We start from the raw sequence: 23,586 nt of genomic DNA, 5'->3' as shown, positions 1-23,586 counted from the left end.
ATGCTCTTTGCAACATACAAGCACACACAGAAGTTATTCATGCATAGTTAGGAAGTCATTTTCTGAGACTTTGCCTGGAAATCTAGGTTTCATGGATGAAACACTTTGGGTAACATCTCCAATATTCCCCTTGAGAAAATGAAGTAACAAAATCCATTAGACACTTAAAGCTAATAGATATTCTTTAATGTGGCTCCAGGTCTCTTTGTCTTGGCATGTTGTGGTGTTTTGGCACAAAGGACCATCAGAAAAGCCATTTTTGTCTTTGAAGATGATAGATTCTGCACACTTAATCCATTAATCTGAGCTGATGGGCTTTTGCCCAGAGTTAAAATATTTTCTCCTTACAAAATGGTTTTCATATTAAATCATCGAATAACACTAATTTTTCTGGTGACTGCATTTAATTCCATTTTCTAGATGTAGAAAATTAAAGTGAGAGAGGAGGTTAACTTTTTCTTTCTTTTTTATTTTTAACAAGGACTTCCATAGTGCTTGGTATATGTGCTCAAGCTCCTTCTAAGTGTTTTATAAAATATGAACTCGTGTGGTCCACATAACTACCCTATGACTCCGGTACTATTATCTTCGTTTAATAGGTGATAAAGATGAAACGCAGAGAAGTCAAGCAGCTGGCCAGCTTGGCACGCTGATGCTAAGTGAGAGAGCAGAGGTGCAGCTCATGCTGTCTAGGTCTAGAGTCTGGGCTCTGACCATTACACTACACGGCCTCTAAGTCTCCCTCCAGACCACCCTCGTGGTGAATACCAAGAGCCAAGAATAGAAACGAGAATACTTAACATTTCCAGACCCTCTTTCCCATCCCCCGCTGACACTGGCCTCCCCATAGACTGCATTCAAATCTTCAAAGTGAAACTTCAGGCTGAACGTTTTAAACTTGGGGAAGATGGAGCCTTTGAGATCACAGAGGAGCAATCTTGGAAAGTGGGACTATGCTGAATGACTTAGCATCAAGAATATTTAATGTGCTTAGTGAAAACGATCACTGGGTGGTGGTCTGTTTATTCTGAAAAGCTACTTTTAAGTTGCAAGTCCCGCTTCCTGCACCTCCACTGGCCCAGACTGACGAGGCCAGAAGAGCTGTGCATTTTACCAGAAAAAAAGAAACATCAGGAAATGACTAAAGAGCCACCAGCCAGGGCTGTAGCTCCCTAACATAAGGAGCCAAGCAACACTTTCCCACGTCGACCCGAGGCATTGGTACTCTTGTAGAAAGAAAGGTGTCCTATTGTTGTTATTAATGGAATTATAACCTAGCCTGAGAGCTTCGAGATATGAAAATATCCCCATCTTAACCAGGGAGCTCTTCACTGTTGGTTCAAAATAGAGAAGTGTGGGCTGGGCGCAATGGCTCATGCCTGTAATCCCAGCATTTTGGGAGGGCGAGGCGGGTGGATCACGAGGTCATGTGTTCGAGACCAGCCTGACCAACATAGTGAAACCCGTCTCTACTAAAAATACAAAAATTAGCCGGGCGTAGTGGTGCGCGCCTGTAATCCCAGCTACTCAGGAGGCTGAGGCAGGAGAATCACTGAACCCAGGAGGCGGAGGTTGCAGTGAACCGAGATCGTGCCACACTGCACTCCAGCCTGAACAACAGAGAGAGACTCCGTTTCAAAAAAAAAAAAAAAAGAGAGAGGTGTGGCTTTTAATTTTTATTCTCTAGCAGGAGCTAGTTGGGGGGACTATGCATTGACAGAAAGGCAGTTGAAGGTGAGGACCCTGTGGATCCAGGACATCTGGGTATCATTAGCCATCATGAGGGGCCAGCCCACATGAGGGGTGGCAGAAAGGAAAAGAATTTCTGGCCAGAATATGGAAGTCATGGCTGGAAGCAACACTGGCTTTATTTTTGGAAAAGAGTTGGCCGGGCACGGTGGCTCATGCTGGTAATCCCAACACTTTGGGAGGCCAAGGCAGGCGGATCACCCGAGGTTGAGAGTTTGAGACCAGCCTGGCCAACATGATGAAACCCCATCTCTACTAAAAATACAAAAATTAGCTGGGCATGGTGGTGGGCACCTGTAATCCCAGATACTCAGGAAGTTGAGGCAGGAGAATCGCTTGAACCCAGGAGGTGGAGGTTGCAGTGAGCCAAGATCACACAACTGCACTCCAGCCTGGGTGACAGAACAAGACTGTCTCAGAAGAAAGAAAAGACTTTTCTCTTCTCTTCTCTTCCCCTTCCTTCCTTCCTTCCTTCCTTCCTTCCTTCCTTCCTTCCTTTCCCTTCCCTTCCCTTCCCTTCCCTTTCTTTCTTTCTTTCCTTCTTCAAATTCTGAAATAATTTCGGACGCCTCTCATTGTTTATACCCCCAGGATAAATAATTTGGCTAGTCTTTTGTAAGAAGAAAAAAAATACTAGGTCCATCCATGAGGATGGGGTGGGTTTCATTTTATTCATTTATTATTTATTATTCATTTCTCACCATTTAGAAAGCTTCCAAAGCTCTCCTATCTCCAGATCCACAAAATCCAGGCTTCTAATAACTCTTTCATCTTCAGTAGCCTTGATCTTCACCAGGCTTTAGTTGCAGTCTCTTCCTGTCATGCCAAAGTTTTAAAGTAAAACTCACTTTGGTCAGTGGGACTGGTAGAAGAGTTTGGTCATCAGCAAATAACTGTTATGGGTTGTTGGGTGGTTTTTCTTTTCTTCCTTTTTTTTGGCAAATATCACTTAGAATGACTTATCTTTACTCATTCAAAAGCTCTAACTGTCCCAAAGAGAGGATAACCACAAAAATTTCCTCTGAAAGTGACGCAGCAGCAGCTGCCTAGGAACTGTTTAGCATCATTCACTCAGGGCTATAGAGGAGCGGTTATAGGGATATCACACTTCGATTAGAAATCGCTCTACTGGGCCGGGTGTGGTGGCTGACGCCTGTAATCCCAGCACTTTGAGAGGCCGAGGCGGGTGGATCACAAGGTCAGGAGATTGAGACCATCCTGGCTAACACGGTGAAACCCTGTCTCTACTAAAAATGCAAAAAAAATTAGCCGGGCGCGGTCGCGGGCGCCTGTAGTCCCAGCTACTCGGGAGGCTGAGGCAGGAGAATGGCGTGCACCCGGGAGGCGGAGCTTGCAGTGAGCCGAGATCGTGCCACTGCACTCCAGCCTGGGCAACAGAGCGGGACTCCGTCTCAAAAAAAAAAAAAAAAAAAAAAAAAAAATCACTCTGCTGAAAGTATAAAGAAGATCTCAAGACAACTTACTTGAATTCCCTATTCTACAATCTGGACAGATTCCTTGATATTACATATTAAATCATAAGGAGAAAAAAATCTGGTTTTGGTCTCTTTGTGGTCTAATATCCTAGCAAAAAGTACAGAGAAAAAGTTTAATCCATTTTTAATAGGTTCTGTTGCCATAGGCTTTCTATATATACAATGCATTAAGCCTTGCCATGGTCTTTGCAGGTGGCTTTATTGACAGAGGTTACTTGGATAATGCCATGAAGGGGTTAAAAACATGAACTTCAGGGCCAGGGCCAGGGGACCTGGCACTGAGTCTCACAGCTTGCAAAGGTGCAAGTTCCTGGACCCCTCTAAGCTACAGTGTCATTTGTAAATAAGGGTGGTGGTGCTGTCACACAGGGTCATTGCAGGCATTTAACCAAATAACATTTGTATCGTTTCTGGCATAGTGTCTGGCATAGAATAAGCATTCAATAAATATTAACAGCAGCATTAGATTCTCATAGGAGCGTGAACCCTATCGTGAACTGTGCATACAAGGGATCTAGGTTGCGCACTTCTTATGAGAATCTAACTAATGTCTGATGATTTGAGGTGGAATCGTTTCATCTCAAACCCCCCGCTCCCCGGTCTGTGGAAAAATCATCTTCCACGAAACCAGTCCCTGGTTATTTTAAAGATAACTATTTCTTGCAACATTTGCACTGCTTAATATTCAAGTTTAAGTTGGATGGAGCTGGATTTTGAATTCTTTCAGGCTGTTTCTATTTCACAGGCAAAATCCACTGCCACACTGGGAAAGGTCAAGGGGTAAATTATTGTCTTATTTATTAACAAAAGGTAAGGTGAACACAGAAGTTCAGTAGAAAATGCAGGATATAACACATGTCCAGAATGATGCCATTTTTAAAAATGTGTATGATACTTGTTTGGAAGGCCATACATCCAAATGTTAATATTAGTTATCCCTGATTGCCCCTTATTTTCTATTTTACACTTTTTCTTAGATTTTCTGCAGGGAAGCTGTATTACTTTCTTATTAAAGAAAAACAACAAATGCTATATTTATATATATGTGTGTGTGTGTGTGTTTGTATATATATATATTTTTTTCTTTTTTGAGACAGGGTCTCACTCTGTCACCTAGGCCCAAGTGCAGTGGCATGATCTCAGCTCAATGCAGCCTTGATCTCCTAGGTTTGAGTGATCCTCCCACCTCGGCCTTCCAAGTAGCTGGGACTACAGGCAGACACCACCATGCCTGGCTAATTTTCAAAATTTTTAATAGACACGGAGTCTCAATATGTTGCCCAGGCTGGTCTCAAACTCGTGGGCTCAAGCAATCCTCCCACCTCGGTCTCCCAAAGTGCTGGGATTACAGGCATAAGCTGCTGTATCCAGCCAACAAATGCTATTTATAAAAAGAAAGAACTGCATAGTCACTGTAGAACCAATTTGTAGATGGGTATGGAAGCCCAGCTTCAGTCTCCAGGTATGGAGAAGTAGAGATGGGGACTGCAGCAATGTGAGCAGGGAGCCCTGGGGATTGCTTGTGAGCCCTGGGGGTCATTTGGTAAGGCACTGCAACTTCACAGCAATTGGTATTTCAGAATCTTCAGGGAGGTTTTATACCTGCCCTACTCACCAGAGTCTTGTTCTTATCCTCAGTTGTTCCAAGTATGTGAATAACTCCAGAAACTGATCTGGTATCCCCAGAGGCTCTCTGGACTTCTGAGGTCAGTAACACACTAGACGCAGGCTCTGCACACCTGCTATCAAAGTAATGGCCCCCAAACTTAACAGGTGTGCAGAAGCACAGTTTTCAAGCATCTGGAGCTCTGACTTGCTTTGGATCATTATCACAGGCCCCGGATTTTTAATTGCTCTGCAAGGGCACTAGGCCAGGCCTCATGTGCAAGGTGAATATAGCCATGTGTTGCTTAACAACAGGGAAGTGCTCTAAGAAATGCAAGTGTATCATCAGGCAGTTTCATCATGTGCGAATCTCGTAGTGCGTGCTAACACAAACCTAGACGGCATAGCCTTCTGCATACCGAGGCTGCATGCTGCAGCCTATTGCTCCTAGGCTACAAACCTGTACAGTAGATTGCTGTACTGACTACTGTAGGCAATCGGAACCAATGGTAAGCATTAAAAATATGTATCTAAACATACCTTCACATAGAAAAGACACAGTAAAATATGGTATAAAACAGGGGCCCCCCCATCCCCGGGCCATGGACCGGTAGCGGTCCAGGCTGCATAGCAGGAGATAAGCAGCTTCATCTGTATTTACAGCTGCTCCCCCATCGCTCACATTACCATCTGAGCTCCACCTCCTGTCAGATCAGCGGTGGCATTAGATTCTCCCAGGAGCGCAAACCCTATTGTGAACTGCGCATGTAGTTGTGCGCTTCTTTTTCTTTTCTTTTCTTTTCTTTTTTTTCGAGACCGAGTCTAGCTCTGTTGCCCAGGCTGGAGTGCAGTGGCACGATGAGATCTCGGCTCACTGCCATCTCTGCCTCCCGGGTTCAAGCGATTCTCTTGCCTCAGCCTCCCAAGTAGCTGGGATTACAGGTGCCTGCCACCATGCCTGGCTAATTTTTGTATTTTTAGTAGAGATGGGGTTTCACTGTATTGGCCAGGCTGGTCTCGAACTCCTGACCTTGTGATCCACCCGCCTCGGCCTCCCAAAGTGCTGTGATTACAAGCACGAGCCACTGCGCCTGGTCAGTTGTGCGCTTCTTATAATAATCTAACTAATGCCTGATGATCTGAGGTGGAACCATTTTATCCTGAAACGCGCGCCCATCCCTGGTCTGTGGGAAAATGGTCTTCCACAAAACCAGGCCCTGGTGCCAAAAAGGTTGAGGACCGCTAGTAAAAAATAAAAAATGATGCACTTGTATAAGGCACTTACCATGAACAGAGCTTGCAAGGCTGGAAGTTGCTTTGGGTGAGTGAGTGAGCAAGTGAGTGGTGAGTGAATGTGAAGGCCTAGGACATTACTCTACATTACTGTAGACTTTATAAACACTGGACACTTAGGCCACCCTAAATTTATTTTAAAATTTTTTTCTTCTACAATAAATTAATCTTAGCTTACTGTTACTTTTTTACTTTATACACTTTTTAAAAAAAGTTTTGACTCTTGTAATAACACTTAGCTTAAAACACAAACACATTGGACAGCTGTATGAAAATATTTTCTTTATATCCTATTCTATAAACTTTTTCTTGTTATTAAAATTTTTCATTTTTTATTTTTACTTTCTAAACATTTTTGTTAAAAACTAAGCCACAAACACACACATTAGCCTAGGCCTGCACAGGGTAAGGCTCATCAATATCACTGTCTTCCACCTCCATGTCTTGTCCCACTGGAAGGTTTTCGGGGGCAATAACACGCATGGAGCTGTCATCTCTGATAATAGCAATGCCTTCTTCTGGAATTCCTCCTGAAGGGCCTGCCTGAGGATGTTTTACAGTTAACTTTTTTTTTTTTCTTTTTTTTTTGAGACGTAGTCTTGCTCTGTCACACAGGCTGGAGTGCAATGGCACAATCTCGGCTCACTGCAACCTCTGCCTCTCAGGTTCAAGCAATTCTCCTGCCTCAACCTCCCAGGTAGCTGGGATTACAGGCACCCGCCACCAGGCCCAGCTAATTTTTTTGTATTTTTAGTAGAGACAGGGTTTCACCATGTTGGCCAGATTGGTTTCGAACTCCAGGCCTCAAGTGATTCGCCCACCTCGGCCTCCCAAAGTGCTAGGATTACAGGCGTGAGCCACCATGCCCAGCTACAGTTAACTTTTTAAATCTAAGGTGAAGGAGCACACTCTCAAATAACAATAAAAAATATAGTAAACACATAAACCCAGTAACATAGTCATTTATTATTATCAAGTATTATGTACTGTATATAATTTGTGTGCTATACTTTATACATTTAGCAGCTCAGTAGGTGTGTTTGTTTGTTTGTTTGTTTGTTTTGTGATGGAGTCCTGCTCTGTCACCAGGCTGGAGTGCAATGGCGAGATCTTGGCTCACTGCAACCTCCGCCTGTGTGGTTCCAGCAATTCTCCCACCTCAGCCTCCTGAGTAGCTGGGATTACAGGCATGCACCACCACGCCTGGCTAATTTTTTGTATGTTTTAGTAGAGACAGGATTTCACCATTTTGACCAGGCTGGTCTCGAACTCCTGAACTCAAGTGATTCACCCGCCTCAGCCTCGCAAAGTGCTGAGATTACAGGCGTGAGCCACCACCCCCAGCCTCAGTAGGTTTCTTTACACCAGTATCACCACAAATACATGAGCAATGTGTGGCATGACCACATTACGATGTCACTAGGTGATAGGAATTTTTCAGCTCCATTATAATCTTATGGGCCACTGTCGTATGTATGGTTTGCCACTGACCGAATTATCGTTAGGTGGCGCACAACTGTACCTTCTTTTATTGTTTTAAAATATGAGTGGCTTCCTCTTCCCACTCAAATAATCCTAGTGGTCTGTGTTTGTTTTCCCCCTTGGCCGAGCTATTTCGGTAATGATTTCTCACTGACTCATTTACTTCCCTTTCCATGATCTCAAAAGTTTTTTTCTTCTACTCCCTCCATTTTAATTTAGGGAAACATATATAATTTTTGGATTATTTAATTTAAAAACCTGAATTCTAAGTCTCACCTCATTTTACTTACGTTTCAGTGGCATCTGTGAAACAAAAACATTTTTCCCTTTACAGCTTATTTATTAAAATTTTTAAAAACCTCAGAGAAAAAGATTTGGCCACGTTTTGGTCTCTTTTTATGGCTACAAATATAACATCAGGAATATATATCAGAATTAATGTGCTTCTGAGTTGCATTTTTCACAGTTGGCCACAGAGCTTTTTGCTTAGCTATCTCGAGTTGCATTGGAACTGAGTTTTCTGTATAATTTTTTCTCTACTTAACTGTAGAAGGAAACACATGTCCAAACTGAGGATAGCCCCACTTTAAGTTTCAACATGGTTTGGGTTTTGCAGCATCCAAGATTTTCCTAACTACACACCTCTTTTTTTTTTTTTTCTTTTCTTTTTTGGTCTTAAAACACGCTCTTTTGGCTGGTTCAGTAAGCCGTTCCTGCCAACCAGTTGCTTTTGTGGTAATTGACAGCGTAGCTGATTTTTGGAACCTTGGAATCTAAAAAGGCATTTTAGCTCAGACTTTGAAGAGGCTGAGCCAAGCTACTTGCAGAGTAAGAGATACAGCCGAGCCAAATGTGGGGCAGTCAGACCCTGAGTCTGTGCATGCTAATGAACTGCTCTCAAGAGTCTACATACCAGGAGCTAGCTCCAACTTGCATTTTCCCTCTTTCACAACATGCACAATCCTTCCCTCTCCTGTCTGATTGTTTCTGGAGCTACTAGGTGCCACTTCTCAAGTGGAGCCGGTGAGACCACCTGTCAGCAGTGGACAGACGTGTCAGGACCCCTATGACCACCAGTGGTGGGTACACAGACCCACTGCTCCTCAAATACTGACCATGAGCTGCAAAGACACAACACACAGCACACTTGAGCCAGAGAAGAGCTGATAAGTTTTTACTTCAAAGGGAAAGAGCATAAGAAAAAAAAATTACAACACTTAATACAACCAGTTAGTATAATGAGAAGATTGTAAATTTTCTGAATTCCCATCAAATGATATCAGTTCTCTAAAAGCTGCGACATTTCTCCAGATTTCATCTTAGCACAACAAATAGAAAAAAAAGAAACAACTCCCCAGACTCCCAGATCTTTAGAGTCCTTGCTTTCCTAAAAAAGCACAAATGTTTCAGAGTCAAAGGGCTCTGTTTGCTGTCTTCCTTTTGCTGGTTTGGCTCTTCTGGGAACCAGAACATGTTACTCCACAGGAGGTGGCTCTTGGACTCAAAATACCCAAGTGACACTGGGCAGCCCACCAGTAACAGCCTCAGGAAAAGCATGCCCTTCTAACATCAATTCATTTTTTGAACTAAAATCACTTTGAACACAGAGACTGCCCACCCCCGGCCCTTCCCAAGTGGTGGTAAGCAGCTTTTCCTTGTTGATTTCAGTCTTTGAGATTGAGCTTTGTTGTATGCAGTTTTCACACTATTCTCCATTACTTTGTTTTTAATAGAAATTCTTTTTTTCATTGTATTATTCTTTATGTTCTAGGGTACATGTGCACAACGTGCAGGTTTGTTACATAGGTATACATGTGCCATGTTGGTTTGCTACACTCATCAACTTGTCATTTACATTAGGTATTTCTCCTAATGCTTTCCCTCCCCCAGCCCCCCACCTCCCGACAGGCCCTGGTGTGTGATGTAAGATGATTTTCTTCTGTTATTGGAGAGGAACCCAATCTATACCTACTGACATTGAATGTGCCCATCTGCCTGAAGAATAAAATACAGAATTCAGTCTATTGAATCCTATGTAGTACATTGCTGAGATTTGTAAAACCCAATTAAGAATACCTGAATGGGGATTTGAGTCTACGTTTTTGCACTTCAAAGGTATTTTCATAGGCACCAAAGTGTCAAACACATACACCCAAAGAGTAAGCAGAATTTTATAATTTCACAGTTGGCTGCAGTAAACGTGTTTCTCAGTGGAACAAGTTCAAGGAGTCAGCCACAGGGAGTGCTAGCTACAGCCAGGAGCTCATGGGGCTGCAAGACATACAAGTTGACTCCTCATCTTAAATAGAAGCTCTCCGTGGACCTGAGCCGTGAATTACATCTTCTCCTTCCACGTGCAGGCTCCATGCATTGATGGCATTGATGCATTGACGGGTTCTGCAACCCATAACATATTTGACAGCCACAGGCTTTCTTCTTGTCTGTGCAGTAACCACTCTGAGATTGACAGTTCAGGTAGGGAACAGGGTTCTGGTCTCCTTCGCCTATGTGAGATGGCTTCATCTGGGAGCCAGAGTGTCAGTTACATAGTCTTCTCTAAATTATGTTTTGTTATTTCCCTAACGTTATTTAAGCCTCATGGAAATTATTCTGCTTTTGCCAAGTCTTTCCATTGAATAAATATCTCCATAACCTATTGCTTCACTTTGGCAACAGAATTGTTGCAATTTGTGGGCAAAATGGAGCAAAGGCCTAACTCATTTTTTTTTTCCTCTGTAAAATGTCCAATTTGCTGGCTTTCCTTCTCCCAAACGAAAGCCTTGACTTGTTCTCTGTTCTGGTAGCACCTTGTCTCTGTCCTTACTGAGTGAAGATTTACAGATAGGAGAATAGAACTCAATAAAAAATGACTTCGCAGATACCATGGAGACATGCTATCCATACACAAAGTCAGTAGTAGTAAATAAATTAGGACACAAAGTGCTCAGAATTGTGCCTGGCACGTAGTAAGTGATCTGTAAATCAGTATATCAGAGTTCTGTAAATTACAAATGATCATTCTTTTCCTGCATTTACATGAGTTACTTTATATTGCAAAATTATGGAAAGTAGCAGAGGTATAGCTAAGCATCCAGGCTGCCCCCGTAAGAGCCAGAAGCTGGCAAAGCTGCAGAAGGTAACGATCTAACTGTTCACAGATCCAATTATTTCCCCCAAAGGATCCCTAAAACCTTATAAAATGCTGCCTGAGTAGTCAGTGAAAGGAGACCAAAGGAACTAACACTTGTTGTTCCATTCTGGGCCAGACACACATGATCTCATGTGTTCTTCACAACAACCTTGCCATTTGTTCACTAAATGCTTTTGTTTTGTTTGTTCGCCTTGTTTATTTAAGTTCCTTAGGTGAAGGGTTGTGAAAGGAGCTCAGAGTGACCCATGACTGTCTCGTGGTCTACACCTTAAGGCTTAACTCAGGATATGTCAGCAGGCTTTCCCCATTCTTTTCCTTCAGAGAGGGCATCAAAGCTTGGCTGCCTCATGGGCATATAATGTATTTTCTCTTGACTATCTCTTCCTGGGAAATTTTGCCCTGGTTAGACTATATGACAATCATGTTGACGTTATTCTTCTCAAACCTCTTCTAGTTCTGTGACTGTCTTAGAACTCAGAATTGGAAATTAGGTTGCATTTCCTAACTAGACTTGAGCAGTGCAGAGAAAAAGAAATTGTGAGAAATATTGGGTTGGCAGGGGCGGGGGGGTAAAAGGAAGGGAGAGGACTAAGGGCAGGAAAAGACAGTTTTGCAAAGGCCATAGAACTAGCAGAGGGCCTTGCGTTTTCCAGGTTTCCTGTGTGCAGCACAGTGCCAAGTGCAGTAGCTCCCCAGTAATATTGATTATTGTTGTGGATGATGATGACGATGATGATGAAGAGGGGCTTACCCACTATCTGGTTTTGGAGTCTCAACCCCACTCCTTTGCTCGGATGCCATGCCAGTAGCCTCTCTACTACCACCCTACATCTTTCCCTTCAGTAGGTAAATTTTTGTGTTACTCATACTAGATTCTTTTAGCCTAAGGAGCTTGAGAACCCATTTTCGTGGGTTCTTTATATTTATGTGGTGTTGGGAGACATTCGTGTTCTGAGTGAAGCAGCAAATCTAAACCACAGATGTGAGTGCAGAAGCAAAACTAGCATCCTAACTTTCATTTCCTGCAGCAGCAGGAGGAGGCGTTGTTTTGGAAATTGAGGACCAATGCCTGCTTCTTCTAATAAATATGCCAGGAAATCCTGTATTGCTATCACCATTGGGTCTGTTACTCATTTGCTAACTAGCAGAGGGAACTATTTGCCCATCCTTTGTCTGAAATAAATGTTTGATAACTGGCCAGGCACGGTGGCTCACGCCTGTAATCCCAGCACTTTAGGAGGCTGAGGCAGGCTGATCACGAGGTCAGGAGTTTGAGATCAGCCTGATCAACATGGTGAAACCCTGTCTCTACTAAAAATACAAAAATTAGCCGGGCTTGGTGGTGGGTGCCTGTAATCCCAGCTACTTAGGAGCCTGAGGCAGAAGAATTGCTTGAACCTGGGAGGTGGAGGTTGCAGTGAGCTGAGATCACACCACTGCACTCCAGCCTGGGCAACAGAGCAAGCCTCCATCTCAAAAAAAAAAAAAAAAAAAAAGAAAAAGAAAAAAGAAAATTTGATAACCATGAAATTATAGAATCATTGAGCCAGAAGCACCCCCAAGATTTTCTAGAACCCCCACTTTTTTTATTTTAATTTTCTTAGAGACAGGGTCTTGCTCTGTTGCCCAGGCTGGAGTGCAGTGGCACAATCACTGCTTACTGCACCTTCACCACCCTGGGCTCAAGCAATCCTCCCACCTCAGCCTCCTGAGTAACTGGGAATACAGGTGAACACCCACCATACCCAGCTATTTTTATTTTTATTTTTAGTAGAGATGAGGTCTCACTATGTAGCGCAGGCTGGGCTCGAATTCCTAGGCTCAAGCAATCCCCCTGCCTTAGCCTCCCAAAGTGCTGGGATTACAGATATGAGCCACTGTGCCCAGCCAAAGCTCCCTGATTTTATAGTTAGAGAACTGAATCCCTAACATTGTGGGAGGTCATAATCTGCCCCCAGGTTACACTGCAAGTGGGTAGTAGGGCAAGGCCAGAACCTGGCCCCAGGTACAGTCAGCACTCTTTTCCTTATGCTGTTTGTCTCCTGATCCAAAAGGCCCAATTTCTCAGAGTAAATAACTTCAGATTTTTGTGTATCTATGAGAGCTACCTTTTATTCTTTACTACCCACTGTCATCTTATTTCTGCCCCTTTGCAATTTTTTTTGCATCTTAATATAAACTGCTTTATCTTTATTAAAAGCGAACTAATTTCAACCATATTTCCTGAAGAAATTTTACTTCTGGTCATTAGTGATGAAACTCCTGAGATGAGAAAAGAAAGGAAAAACATAAAAATAATTGGATTTTTGCTTTTCTTTACAGACACTCTGGAAAACGGATCCAATAAGGGTGAAAGGTGAGCAAAATGTTCCCATTGGCCGTTCCTGCTTTTCAGCGATGGCATTTTCAATGCAAACTGCAGTGAGTTTGATCGTTTACTTTCTGTTTTGCTTAACTCCAGCGCAGCTAACAGAAGAGGACCAAGCAAGGATGACACGTATTGGAAGGAGATCAACGCAGCTATGGCCTTAACAAATCTTGCACAGGGAAAGGACAAACTGCAGGGAACTACCAGCTGCATCATCCAGAAGTCGTCCCATATAGCAGAAGTAAAGACTGTCAAAGTGCCGCTGGTGCAGCAGTTTTAAGAGCTTGTTGCTTTTCAGATCCAATGGATGTTCTTTCCGGTGTTTTCATCAACCCTCATCCTAAGAGCCGAAGCAGGGATGAAAATGACTCTCTCCCAAACCTCTTCTTATTTTTAATTATCCCAAATATATCATTTAGTTGCTTCTATAAAAGACATATAAATTATAAAAAACTCATTTTAATCAAAAATATTAACTTATTTTATGTTACTCAAACTATGCATAAAACGTCTGCATTACCATTACAGTAAGTGCCTTGCTTCCCGAAAACAAGCTCCAACGTGGGCATAGTTGAACAGCTATGCCTCAAAATGCCAACGCCATATGCTTATTAGCCTGTGTGCATCATTCCAGACGGGCCTAATCATTCCAGGACTGAAACCAGAATCGCTGAAAGCCCTTGAAATACATTCAGTAATTCATATGTTAAAACTTGGATATCTGTTCGGCCCAAATGAAATCTTCCTTTTAAAAAACGTCTACAGTATTGAAAATTGTTCAATGTGCTTTTCAGAGTGACGGTGAGAATTTTATGCATGTATCTTGCCTGCATATTTGATATGTTACAAACTTCCAAAATTCAAGGTGCAGCGATCCACAGAACGTTGTACATTTAAGAAGTGATTCCTTCAAGCTAATTTAAAATTTCATTGAACACATGGTGACCAGGAAAACTTTTTTTCAAGCACTGTTGGAAAGCACCACAAAGCCCTTTAGAATTAATCTGGATTTGTTTCTCAAGTTCTGCTGAAGTTTAAAAAAATACTTTATTATACAAATAACTCAAAATTTTCCTGTGTAAAACTAAACCTGTAGTTTTAAAACATAATCCTGTTTGCATTAGAGCTCACTGTCTTTTTGTGATGGAAACTGTGTTCGTATGGAATGACTAAAAATCTTTTATTTGGTTCGTTTCAAATTACAATTGCTGATGGACAATTTGTATTGCAGCGAGAACAACAGAATGAAAGAAATGTATCTCTGTGCGGCTATACATATACATACATAAAATTGATTTTTAAATTTAAAACATATGGAAAACAAAACATTGAACAGTTTGAATTTTGCCAAGTTGGACATTAAAGTAAAAATGAAGTGAAATCATGCATTGAAAGAAAACATTTTGTTTCTAAATTAGTCCACCATTGAGTGAGAATAATCAATATCAAGAAAGAAGACTATCTTTCTCAACTAAACGATAATATTCCAATCAGCTTGGGAAGACCTGAAACTTGAATAAACAGTGGAAATGCCAAATATAACAGAGGGTATGTGCTACAGAGAAGTAAAAAGGGTTCGACTCTTTTATGATGGGATTTTTTTTTTCTGGGTATGTAATCTATTTTTTTTTAAACTGGAAAGCATTTTTGTCAGTGTGAATGAGGGTCAATAGTGCAGCCAAGTGGTGACATTTTTCTTTATTTTGCAAAATGCTTTTAAAACCAAAGGCTGCTCTAGTTGACGGACAGTATCAGTCTTGATCTAAATTGTAGGACACTTTTTCATGTAACATAACATTTGGGGATTGGGTTTATTTAGTGTAATGAAGATAATTTGATATAAAAATATTTTGTGTATATATATATTTTTACTTTGTTTTCTAAATTGCTGTTTGCAGTAACAGTAAGCGCAAAGCAAAATATATAAGTTATGACTGTATGATCAGATGAAGTATGAGTTCTTTTGGTTTGCATCCTTAAATAGTTAGAGATCTCTGATAAAAACTTTGGAATCTTTGCAAAACAATACAAAAATGCCAAAATGTGAGCATGTCAATGAAAACTAAAGACAAATACTTCACTCTTTTTCATACTATTATAAGTTATTCTGGTATTAAATATGTTAATAAAAGTGTTTTTGTTTTGACATATTTCAGTTAAATGAATGAATGCTGGTTGTATTTTATTTGAATGAGTCATGATTCATGTTTGCCATCTTTTTAAAAAAATCAGCAAATTTCTTCTATGTTATAAATTATAGATGACAAGGCAATATAGGACAACTATTCACATGATTTTTTTTAATACCAAAGGTTGGAAGATTTTATAATTAACATGTCAAGAAGACTTTATAGTAAGCACATCCTTGGTAATATCTCCAATTGCAATGACTTTTTAATTTATTTTTTCCTTTGCTGCTTTAACATTTTCTGGATATTAAAATCCCCCCAGTCCTTTAAAAGAATCTTGAACAATGCTGAGCCGGCAGCTGAAAATCTAACTCATAATTTATGTTGTAGAGAAATAGAATTACCTCTATTCTTTGTTTTGCCGTATGTAATCATTTTAATAAAATTAATAACTGCCAGGAGTTCTTGACAGATTTAAAATAAAAGTTAATTTCTAGACCTCGATGATCGTATGGATTTTGTTTTCCTTTGAGAGCTGACCAGGTAGATGAAGCAGTAGAACAGACGGGCCCATTATATTCAGCAATTCTCCTTAGACTGTTAAGGGATATGATATGGGAGTGCTGCATTTGTATTAGGTTTGAATTTCATCACCTTAGGCCACCAATCCAGCTTTCAAAGACTGAGGAAAAGGGAGTGTGATGCCGACTATTAAAATACCTAACTTTAAAATGAACATTTTCACGTAATACCTTCTTTCCCTCACTAATACAATTAGCATTATTTGTGGTGTGCTCTGCACTGGAGAGAAAACCTTGGCTTTGAGGCTAGACAGAACTACCTTTGAATCTCAGCTCTGTCCCTTACTACTTAGTCATTCTTATCTAGTTTCTTCATCTGCAAAGTGGGAGTAAGGAGCTATACCTTGTAGGGTTTGCACTAAGATTGAGATAAAATGCAATACATAAAGTGCCTACCTCAGTGTCTGTCAGATAATAGGTGCTTGGTAACTGCAACATATTATTACATAGTTACAATTCCTCTATCCAGGCTTTATGCACAAGAAAGTAGAAATATTTAAAATAAATGGAACATAAGACATGGGTAGTTTAATGGACAGCTGTAGAGAGGGAGAGATGCCTGACAAGAAAAGCTGCTGTGCAATGGTGAAAATTGGTATCAGAGTTAGAAAGGCCTTCAAGGAAGATCATTTTAGCATCATCACTTAAAACTTCCCGGCAAAAAGCATAAAGCGTTGCAAAGCCAAGGCAGAACAGACATTCCAACAGAAAATACGATATGTGCTGTCACTTCCTTCTTTGGGATAAACAAGAATTGCTTTCCCTCTGTTTGTCCTGCTTGATACTGTTCAAGATGGCTAAGAAAAACTCAAGCTGCTGCCTGTGTTCTCCGTCTGCTCCAAGTAGCAATGTTTAACAAACAGTGGCAACAGCCATAGCCTGCTTTTAAACTTATCCAGCTCAATGGTGTCACAGCATGCAAATAAACACAGAGAAGAAGAGCAAGCCACCCATGCTGTCCTGCCAGGGATGGCATAGGAAAGTCATGCCTTGGAAGGCGGTGTGTTGTGGTGGTAAGAACCTGGGCTGGCATGCTCTGGCTTTGCTACTTCACTTCTTAGTACCTTTGGGGAATAAGCGTAAGCCTTCTTTCTATACCCATTGTTTGCACCTATAAAATTAGACCTGTGAAATTTACCTACTCCAACGATCTGTTGTGGGGAGTCAATGAGGCAGTCGATATAAAAGCACTTTGCAAACTGCATGGCACTGTACAAATGTTAGCGATTATGACCGTATTCCACGCAGCCCTAAAAGGCCTCATGTCTCACACTTTTTGGCACTATAAACTGTAGTTTCCATGAAGCATATAGGACCCCTAGATTCTGTCAAATATGTGTTAGGGTCACCATCATTGGGTCCTTGTGAGCACTAAGAACTTCTTGGTCCTGTTTTTTTTGTTTTTTTTTCTTCTTCTTGAGATGGAGTCTTAGTCTGTCGCCCAGGCTGGAGTGCAGTGGTGCGACCTCGGCTCACTGCAGCCTCTGCCCCCCTAGGTTCAAGTGATTCTCCTGCCTCAGCCTCCCGAGTAGTACAGGCATGAGCAACCACACCTGCTTAATTTTTTAGTTTTAATAGAGACAGGGTTTCACCATGTTGGCCAGGCTGGTTTCGAACTCCCGACCTCAGGTGATCCACCCGCCTCAGCCTCTCAAAGTGCTGAGATTACAGGCGTAAGCCACTGTGCCCAGTCAGTCCTGCTCTTCTTTGTAACCATTATGATTGGAATTAGAAGACAGATTGCCACACTGCAGGAATAGAATCCTGACTTCACCACTCCGAGCTTTGAGACCCATCTTAGAGATGGACTAAAACTTTGGTTTGGGAGAAGTGTGAATTGGCCACAATAAACTTTTTCTCTCAAGGAGAGGAAAAACAGATTTCTGAGTTTGGAAACAAAAAAAAAGCTGAGGTGTTTTTACATTTTGCACAAATGACTCCATGCGAATTCACCCCAGGTAAGATGGTCTCACTAGGTCTTCTACAACAAATTTTAGTCCAAAGCCAGTTTCTGGAAATTTGACCTACAATGAGTCTAATCTGACAGATATTTTTGACTTTTAAACAAAATTAAAATTTTTAATTACAAGTGTTTTAAAAAATTATAGATGTAATTTATGCTAATTGTAGAAAATTGTAAACAGTATAGAAGGGTACAAGATAAAAAGCACCTACATGGGGATCTATTATTTTTGGATCTATTATCATTTATTTAGCAGATAGCCCACTGATGAACTTTTGGGTTATTTCCAGTTTTTAATTATTATAAACTAGTGCTACTCAAAGTGCTATTTCACATTGGGATAAGGAGCTTGCAACAAAATGGACTTCTTTCTTCATTCAAGAAAATCTTCTTATAAGAAAAAAAGTCAGCTGAATGTACAGTGCTCTTAGCAATGTAGTTGATTTACATTAAGCAGCACTGATAAACAATGACTCAGGTCGGGCACAGTGGCTCACACCTGTAATCCCAGCACTTTGGGAGGCCGAGGCGGGTGGATCATTTAAGGTCAGGCGTTCAAGACCAGCCTGGCCAACATAGTGAAACCCCATCTCTACGAAAAATACAAAAAAAAAGAAAATACCCAGGTGTGGTGGTGCATGCCTGTAGTCTCAGCTACTCGGGAGGCTGAGACAGGAGAATCGCCTGAACCTGGAGGTGGAGGTTGCAGTGAGCTGAGATCACACCACTGCACTCCAGCCTGGGCGATAGAGTGAGACTCTGTCTCAAAAAACAAAACAAAACAAAACAAAACAAACAAAAAACAATGATTCAATGAACATTCTTATGCCTATATGTCTTCAGACACTTATACATCTATGGAATAGACAGCTAGAAGTGGAATTAATGGGTCAAATGATAAGCACATTAAGTTTTTTGATGCATGTTACCAAATTAGTATTTTAAAATTCTACCAATTTACACTTCCAACAATAAGCCTGTTTTCCCTCAACCTGGTCAAAACATTGAGTAGTAGTAAACTTTTCAGTAGTTGACAATGTGGTTGATAAAAATTATGTCTCAACGTGGTTTTCACTTGTGCTTGTGTAAGATGAGTGGCACTGCGTATAAGCTTATTAGTATTTCTTTTCAGTAAACTAATTGTTCATGTTTTTTTCTTTCTTTTTTCCCTTTACTTGTCCATTTGCAAGTGATTTGTATGAGTTCTTCATATATTAAAGAAAATTTAGTACCTTGTCTGTAATATATGCTATGTTTTCCCACTTTGTTAGGGTTTTCTAACTTCACTTATCATATTTTGAAATGCAGAAGGCTAAGCTTCATCTGTGTGTATATTTAGGGTACATAGCATGCTACTGCATCTATCTGGTCATCATAGAAGCAGTGTCATGTGGTAGTTCAGAGCATACGCTCTGGAACCAGACTGCTTAGGTTCAAGTCACTTCTCTTGTGCTTACTAGCTCTATTAACTTGCACAATACACTTAACCCATCTATGTCTCAGTTTCCTCTTCTGTAAAAGATGGTTGATAATAATATCTACTTCTTAGTGCTGTGAGGATTAAATTAGTTATTATATATAAAGTACTTACAATGCTACCTGGCATATAGTTAGTGCCAAGATTGTAAAAAGATTCATCCATGTTTTCTACTATCAGTTTTATGATTTATTTTTGTATATTTAAATCTTGTATCCATTGGTGATTTATTTTGGCTAAGAAGTAAGCTAGGTATCTGGTTCTCTCCCTGAGCCTCCCAGCAGAAGAAAATCTAGCTAGCTGTCTCAAAACTGGTTACTAGATAATCCACTGATCTTAGTATTTGCTTCTGATCTCTCTTCAGGCCCTTACTATAGTAGTGAATATAAATTCTTCAATATCATTCTTCCTCAGAATTTTCCTGGCTCTTTTTACATCTTAACTTTTAAGGATATACATGATACATTACGTTATCAAATCCCTACTGCCCCCAAAATAACTTTGGCATTTGTGGAGTTCATAAATATATAGATCAGTTTATACTTTGCAATATTGAGTTCTATTATTCAGTTTTCTTTTTTCATTTGATCTCAGCAGAGTTTTAGTTTTGTTTCCTATTTCTCATTAATTTCATTCATTGGTGTTTATTTTTGTCTTGCATCTGTCAGTGTAATTTTTCCATTTTTGTGTAATCTTAATTATCATTTGTTTGCAGACAAACTATTGGTTTTTTAATATTACTTTTGTTAGCCAGACACTTAATTAGGATTCTTTTTTAAAAATTAATATTCCAAATATTTCACTTGGACTTTGAGGTATACCATCATGTTATTTCTAAATAATGAAAATTTACTGATCCTTTTCTAATATTTATACTGTATTCCTTTCCTTTCCTTGTGGTATTGACTGATATTTCCAGAACAATTTTTAATGACAGAGATGGTAAGCTCTCTTGTGTTTTTCCCTACTTTAATGGAATCACTTCTAGTGTTTAAATATTTAAGCTGTAATGGATATTGATTTGAGAATTATTCTTTTTCATATTTTAAGACAATATTGTTTCATTCTGGATTGACTAAAATATTTTATTATAAATGGATGTTGAATATTTTCCCAAACATTTTTTTATTAAATTATAATGTAAAAAATTTGCAAGCCATAAATGTACAGCTCAACAAATTTTAACCTAGAGAATATAATTGTGAAAGCAAAACCAAGATCAAGATTAGGACCATTATAAGTATTCCCCAAGCTCCTACCCCAGATGTAACTATTTTTCTGACTTCTACCTAGTTGTGAAATTTAAGTAAATTGAATCATAGAGTTACATTCATATTTCTATCTCTTTTTTTATTATTATTTTACTTTAAGTTTTAGGATACATGTGCACAACGTGCAGGTTTGTTACATATGTATACATGTGCCATGTTGGTGTGCTGCACCCATTAACTCGTCATTTAGCACTAGGTATATCTCCTAATGCTATCCCTCCCCGCTCCCCCAACCCCACAACAGTCCCCGGTGTGTGATGTTCCCCTTCCTGTGTCCATGTGTTCTCATTGTTCAATTCCCACCTATGAGTGAGAACATGCGGTGTTTGGTTTTTTTGTCCTTGCAATAGTTTGCTGAGAATGATGGTTTCCAGCTTCATCCATGTCCCTACAAAGGACACGAACTCATCATTTTTTATGGCTGCATAGTATTCCATGGTGTATATGTGCCACATTTTCTTAATCCAGTCTATCATTGTTGGACGTTTGGGTTGGTTCCAAGTCTTTGCTATTGTGAATAATGCCGCAATAAACATGTGTGCATGTGTCTTTATAGCAGCATGATTTATAATCCTTTGGGTATATACCCGGTAATAGGATGGCTGGGTCAAATGGTATTTCTAGTTCTAGATCCCTGAGGAATTGCCACACCAACTTCCACAATGGTTGAACTAGTTTACAGTCCCACCAACAGTGTAAAAGTGTTCCTATTTCTCCACATCCTCTCCAGCACCTGTTGTTTCCTGACTTTTTAATGATCACCATTCTAACTGGTGTGAGATGGTATCTCATTGTGGTTTTGATTTGCATTTCTCTGATGGCCAGTGATGATGAGCATTTTTTCATGTGTTTTTTGGCTGCATAAATGTCTTCTTTTGAGAAGTGTCTGTTCATATCCTTTGCCCACTTTTGGATGGGGTTGTATGTTTTTTTCTTGTAAATTTGTTTGAGTTCATTGTAGATTCTGGATATTAGCCCTTTGTCAGATGAGTAGGTCTTTTTGATCAATATTATATTTGTGAAATTCCACCATCTTGTTGCATGAATTCATTCTTGTAGCATCCATTCACTCTTCTTTATTGCTATATATAATTGCATCATTATGTGAATATAAAACAGATTATTTATACATCCTCCTGTTGATGGACATGTGGGTTTTCCATTTTGGGGGCTATGATGAATAACACTTCTGTAAACATTCTCATATGTTTCTTTTGGTAAATTTATGTATGCATTTCTGGTAGACAGGAGCTAGACTTTTTGAATTATGTTCAGTTGTAGTGGATATTATCAAACACTTTTCCATGCTGGTAACACCAGTTTACATCTCCAAAGCAGGGTATGAGAGATCTAGTTGCTCCATAGACTTGCTAATTTTGGTATTTTCAGATGTTAATGTTTTAGCTTTTATAGTAGATTTGTAGAGGCATCTTATGATTTAACATTAAGAACAAACTGATATTGTTTAATATCAATATGTAATTGATATTTAATTGGTGATTTTAATATGTCGTATTTGGATATTGTGGCAGTACCTGTTCAAGTTTTTTTCTTTGAGACAGGGTCTTACTGTGTCGCCCATGCTGGAGTGCAGTGGCACAGTCACAGCTCACTGCCTCAACCTCCCTAGCTCAGGTGATCCTCCCCAATCACCCTCTTAAATAGCTGTGACTACATTTTTTAAATTTTTTGTAGAGATGGGTTTTTGCCATGTTACCCAGGCTGGTCTTGAACTTGTGGTCTCAAGCAATCCACCTGCCTTGGCCTCTCAAAGTGACTGGATTATAGCTGTGAGCGACTGTGCCCGGCCTCAAGTTTTTTTTTAATTGAGACATTATAATTTTACATATTTATGGGGTACGACTTGATGTTTCAATGTATATATGTTGTAGAATGACCTGATCAGGGTAGTGTATCCATCACTTCATGCATTTATCATTTCTTTGTGGGGAGAACATTCAAAAGCCTCTCTTCTAGCTATTTTGTAACATACAATACCTTATTGTTAAGCAGGTTACCCTCCTGTGCAATCAAATACCAGAACTTATTCCTCCTAATTGTCACTTTGTACCCAGTGACCAACCTCTGCCCAGCCTCTTCTTTCCCCCTTCCCTCTCCAGTCTCTGGTAACTACTGTTCCACTCTCTGCTTCTAAGATATCAACATTTTTTAAAATGGACTTCATATATCAGTGAAATCATGTCTTTCTGTGCCTGCCTTATTTCACTTAATATGGCGTCTTCCAGGTTCATCTATGTTGCAGCAAATGACAGGATTTCATTCTTTTTTATGGCTGAATTGTATATATATATTACATTTTCTTTCTCCATCCACTCATTGTTGGACACAGTTTGATTCCATATCTTGGCTATTATAACTAGTGTTCAATAAACATGGAAGTGCAGCTATCTTTTTGATATACTGATTTTATTTCCCTTGGATATATACTCGGCAGTGGGATTGCTGGTTCACACGGTAGTTCTGTTTTTAATTTTCTGAGGAAGCTTCATCCTGTTTTCCATAATGGCTGTACTAGTTTATAATTTCACCAACAATGCGTAAGTGTCCCTTGTCTCTACATCCTCACCAACACTTGTTTTCTTTTGTGTTTTTGATAATAGCCATTCTAACTGGAGTTAAGTGGCATCTCATTGTGGTTTTGATTTGCATTTCATTGATAATTAGTGATGTTGGGCATTTTTCTATATATCTGTCGGCCCTGTTTAGGTTTTCTTTTGAGACGTGTCTTTTAAAGTATTTTTTCCCCTTTGAAATCGATTATTTTATTTTATTTCATTTTTTTTGGCTGTTGAGTTGCTTGAGTTACTTATATATTCTGGATAACTATCTTTTCCCCAATGTGTGTTCTTTGATAAGTACTGACTATTTGGATATTATAGCAGTGACTGTTCAAGATTTTTGTTTGTTCTTTACTTACTAATTTTTAAGTGTTCTTTAATATATTCTGGATATGAATCCTTTGTCAGATGTGTGTGTGTGTGTGTGAGAGAGAGACAGAGA

At 39.9% G+C, this 23,586-nt stretch overlaps 1 protein-coding gene across 3 annotated transcripts in view; it reads left to right on the top strand.

The window, feature by feature from the left end:
* The window catches only part of MKX (mohawk homeobox), a 74,221-nt gene extending 58,450 nt beyond the window's left edge, over window positions 1–15,771 (top strand). For 2 of the 3 annotated variants that reach the window (XM_001160740.8, XM_063780571.1), the window contains exons 6-7: window positions 13,099–13,132; window positions 13,238–15,771. In XM_001160740.8, coding sequence (XP_001160740.3) covers window positions 13,099–13,132; window positions 13,238–13,424 — 221 coding nt within the window. In that variant the 3' untranslated portion in view covers window positions 13,425–15,771. The remainder of the gene's footprint in view (window positions 1–13,098; window positions 13,133–13,237) is intronic. The other variant, XM_009458153.4, reaches the window with a different exon arrangement.
* Window positions 15,772–23,586: the final 7,815 nt, after the last annotated feature.

This window comes from Pan troglodytes, chromosome 8 (assembly GCF_028858775.2).
Source record: "Pan troglodytes isolate AG18354 chromosome 8, NHGRI_mPanTro3-v2.0_pri, whole genome shotgun sequence".
Lineage (NCBI taxonomy): Eukaryota > Metazoa > Chordata > Mammalia > Primates > Hominidae > Pan > Pan troglodytes.
The sequence above is the reverse complement of the archived record's forward strand: the minus strand, read 5'-3'. Positions and strand labels throughout refer to the sequence as shown.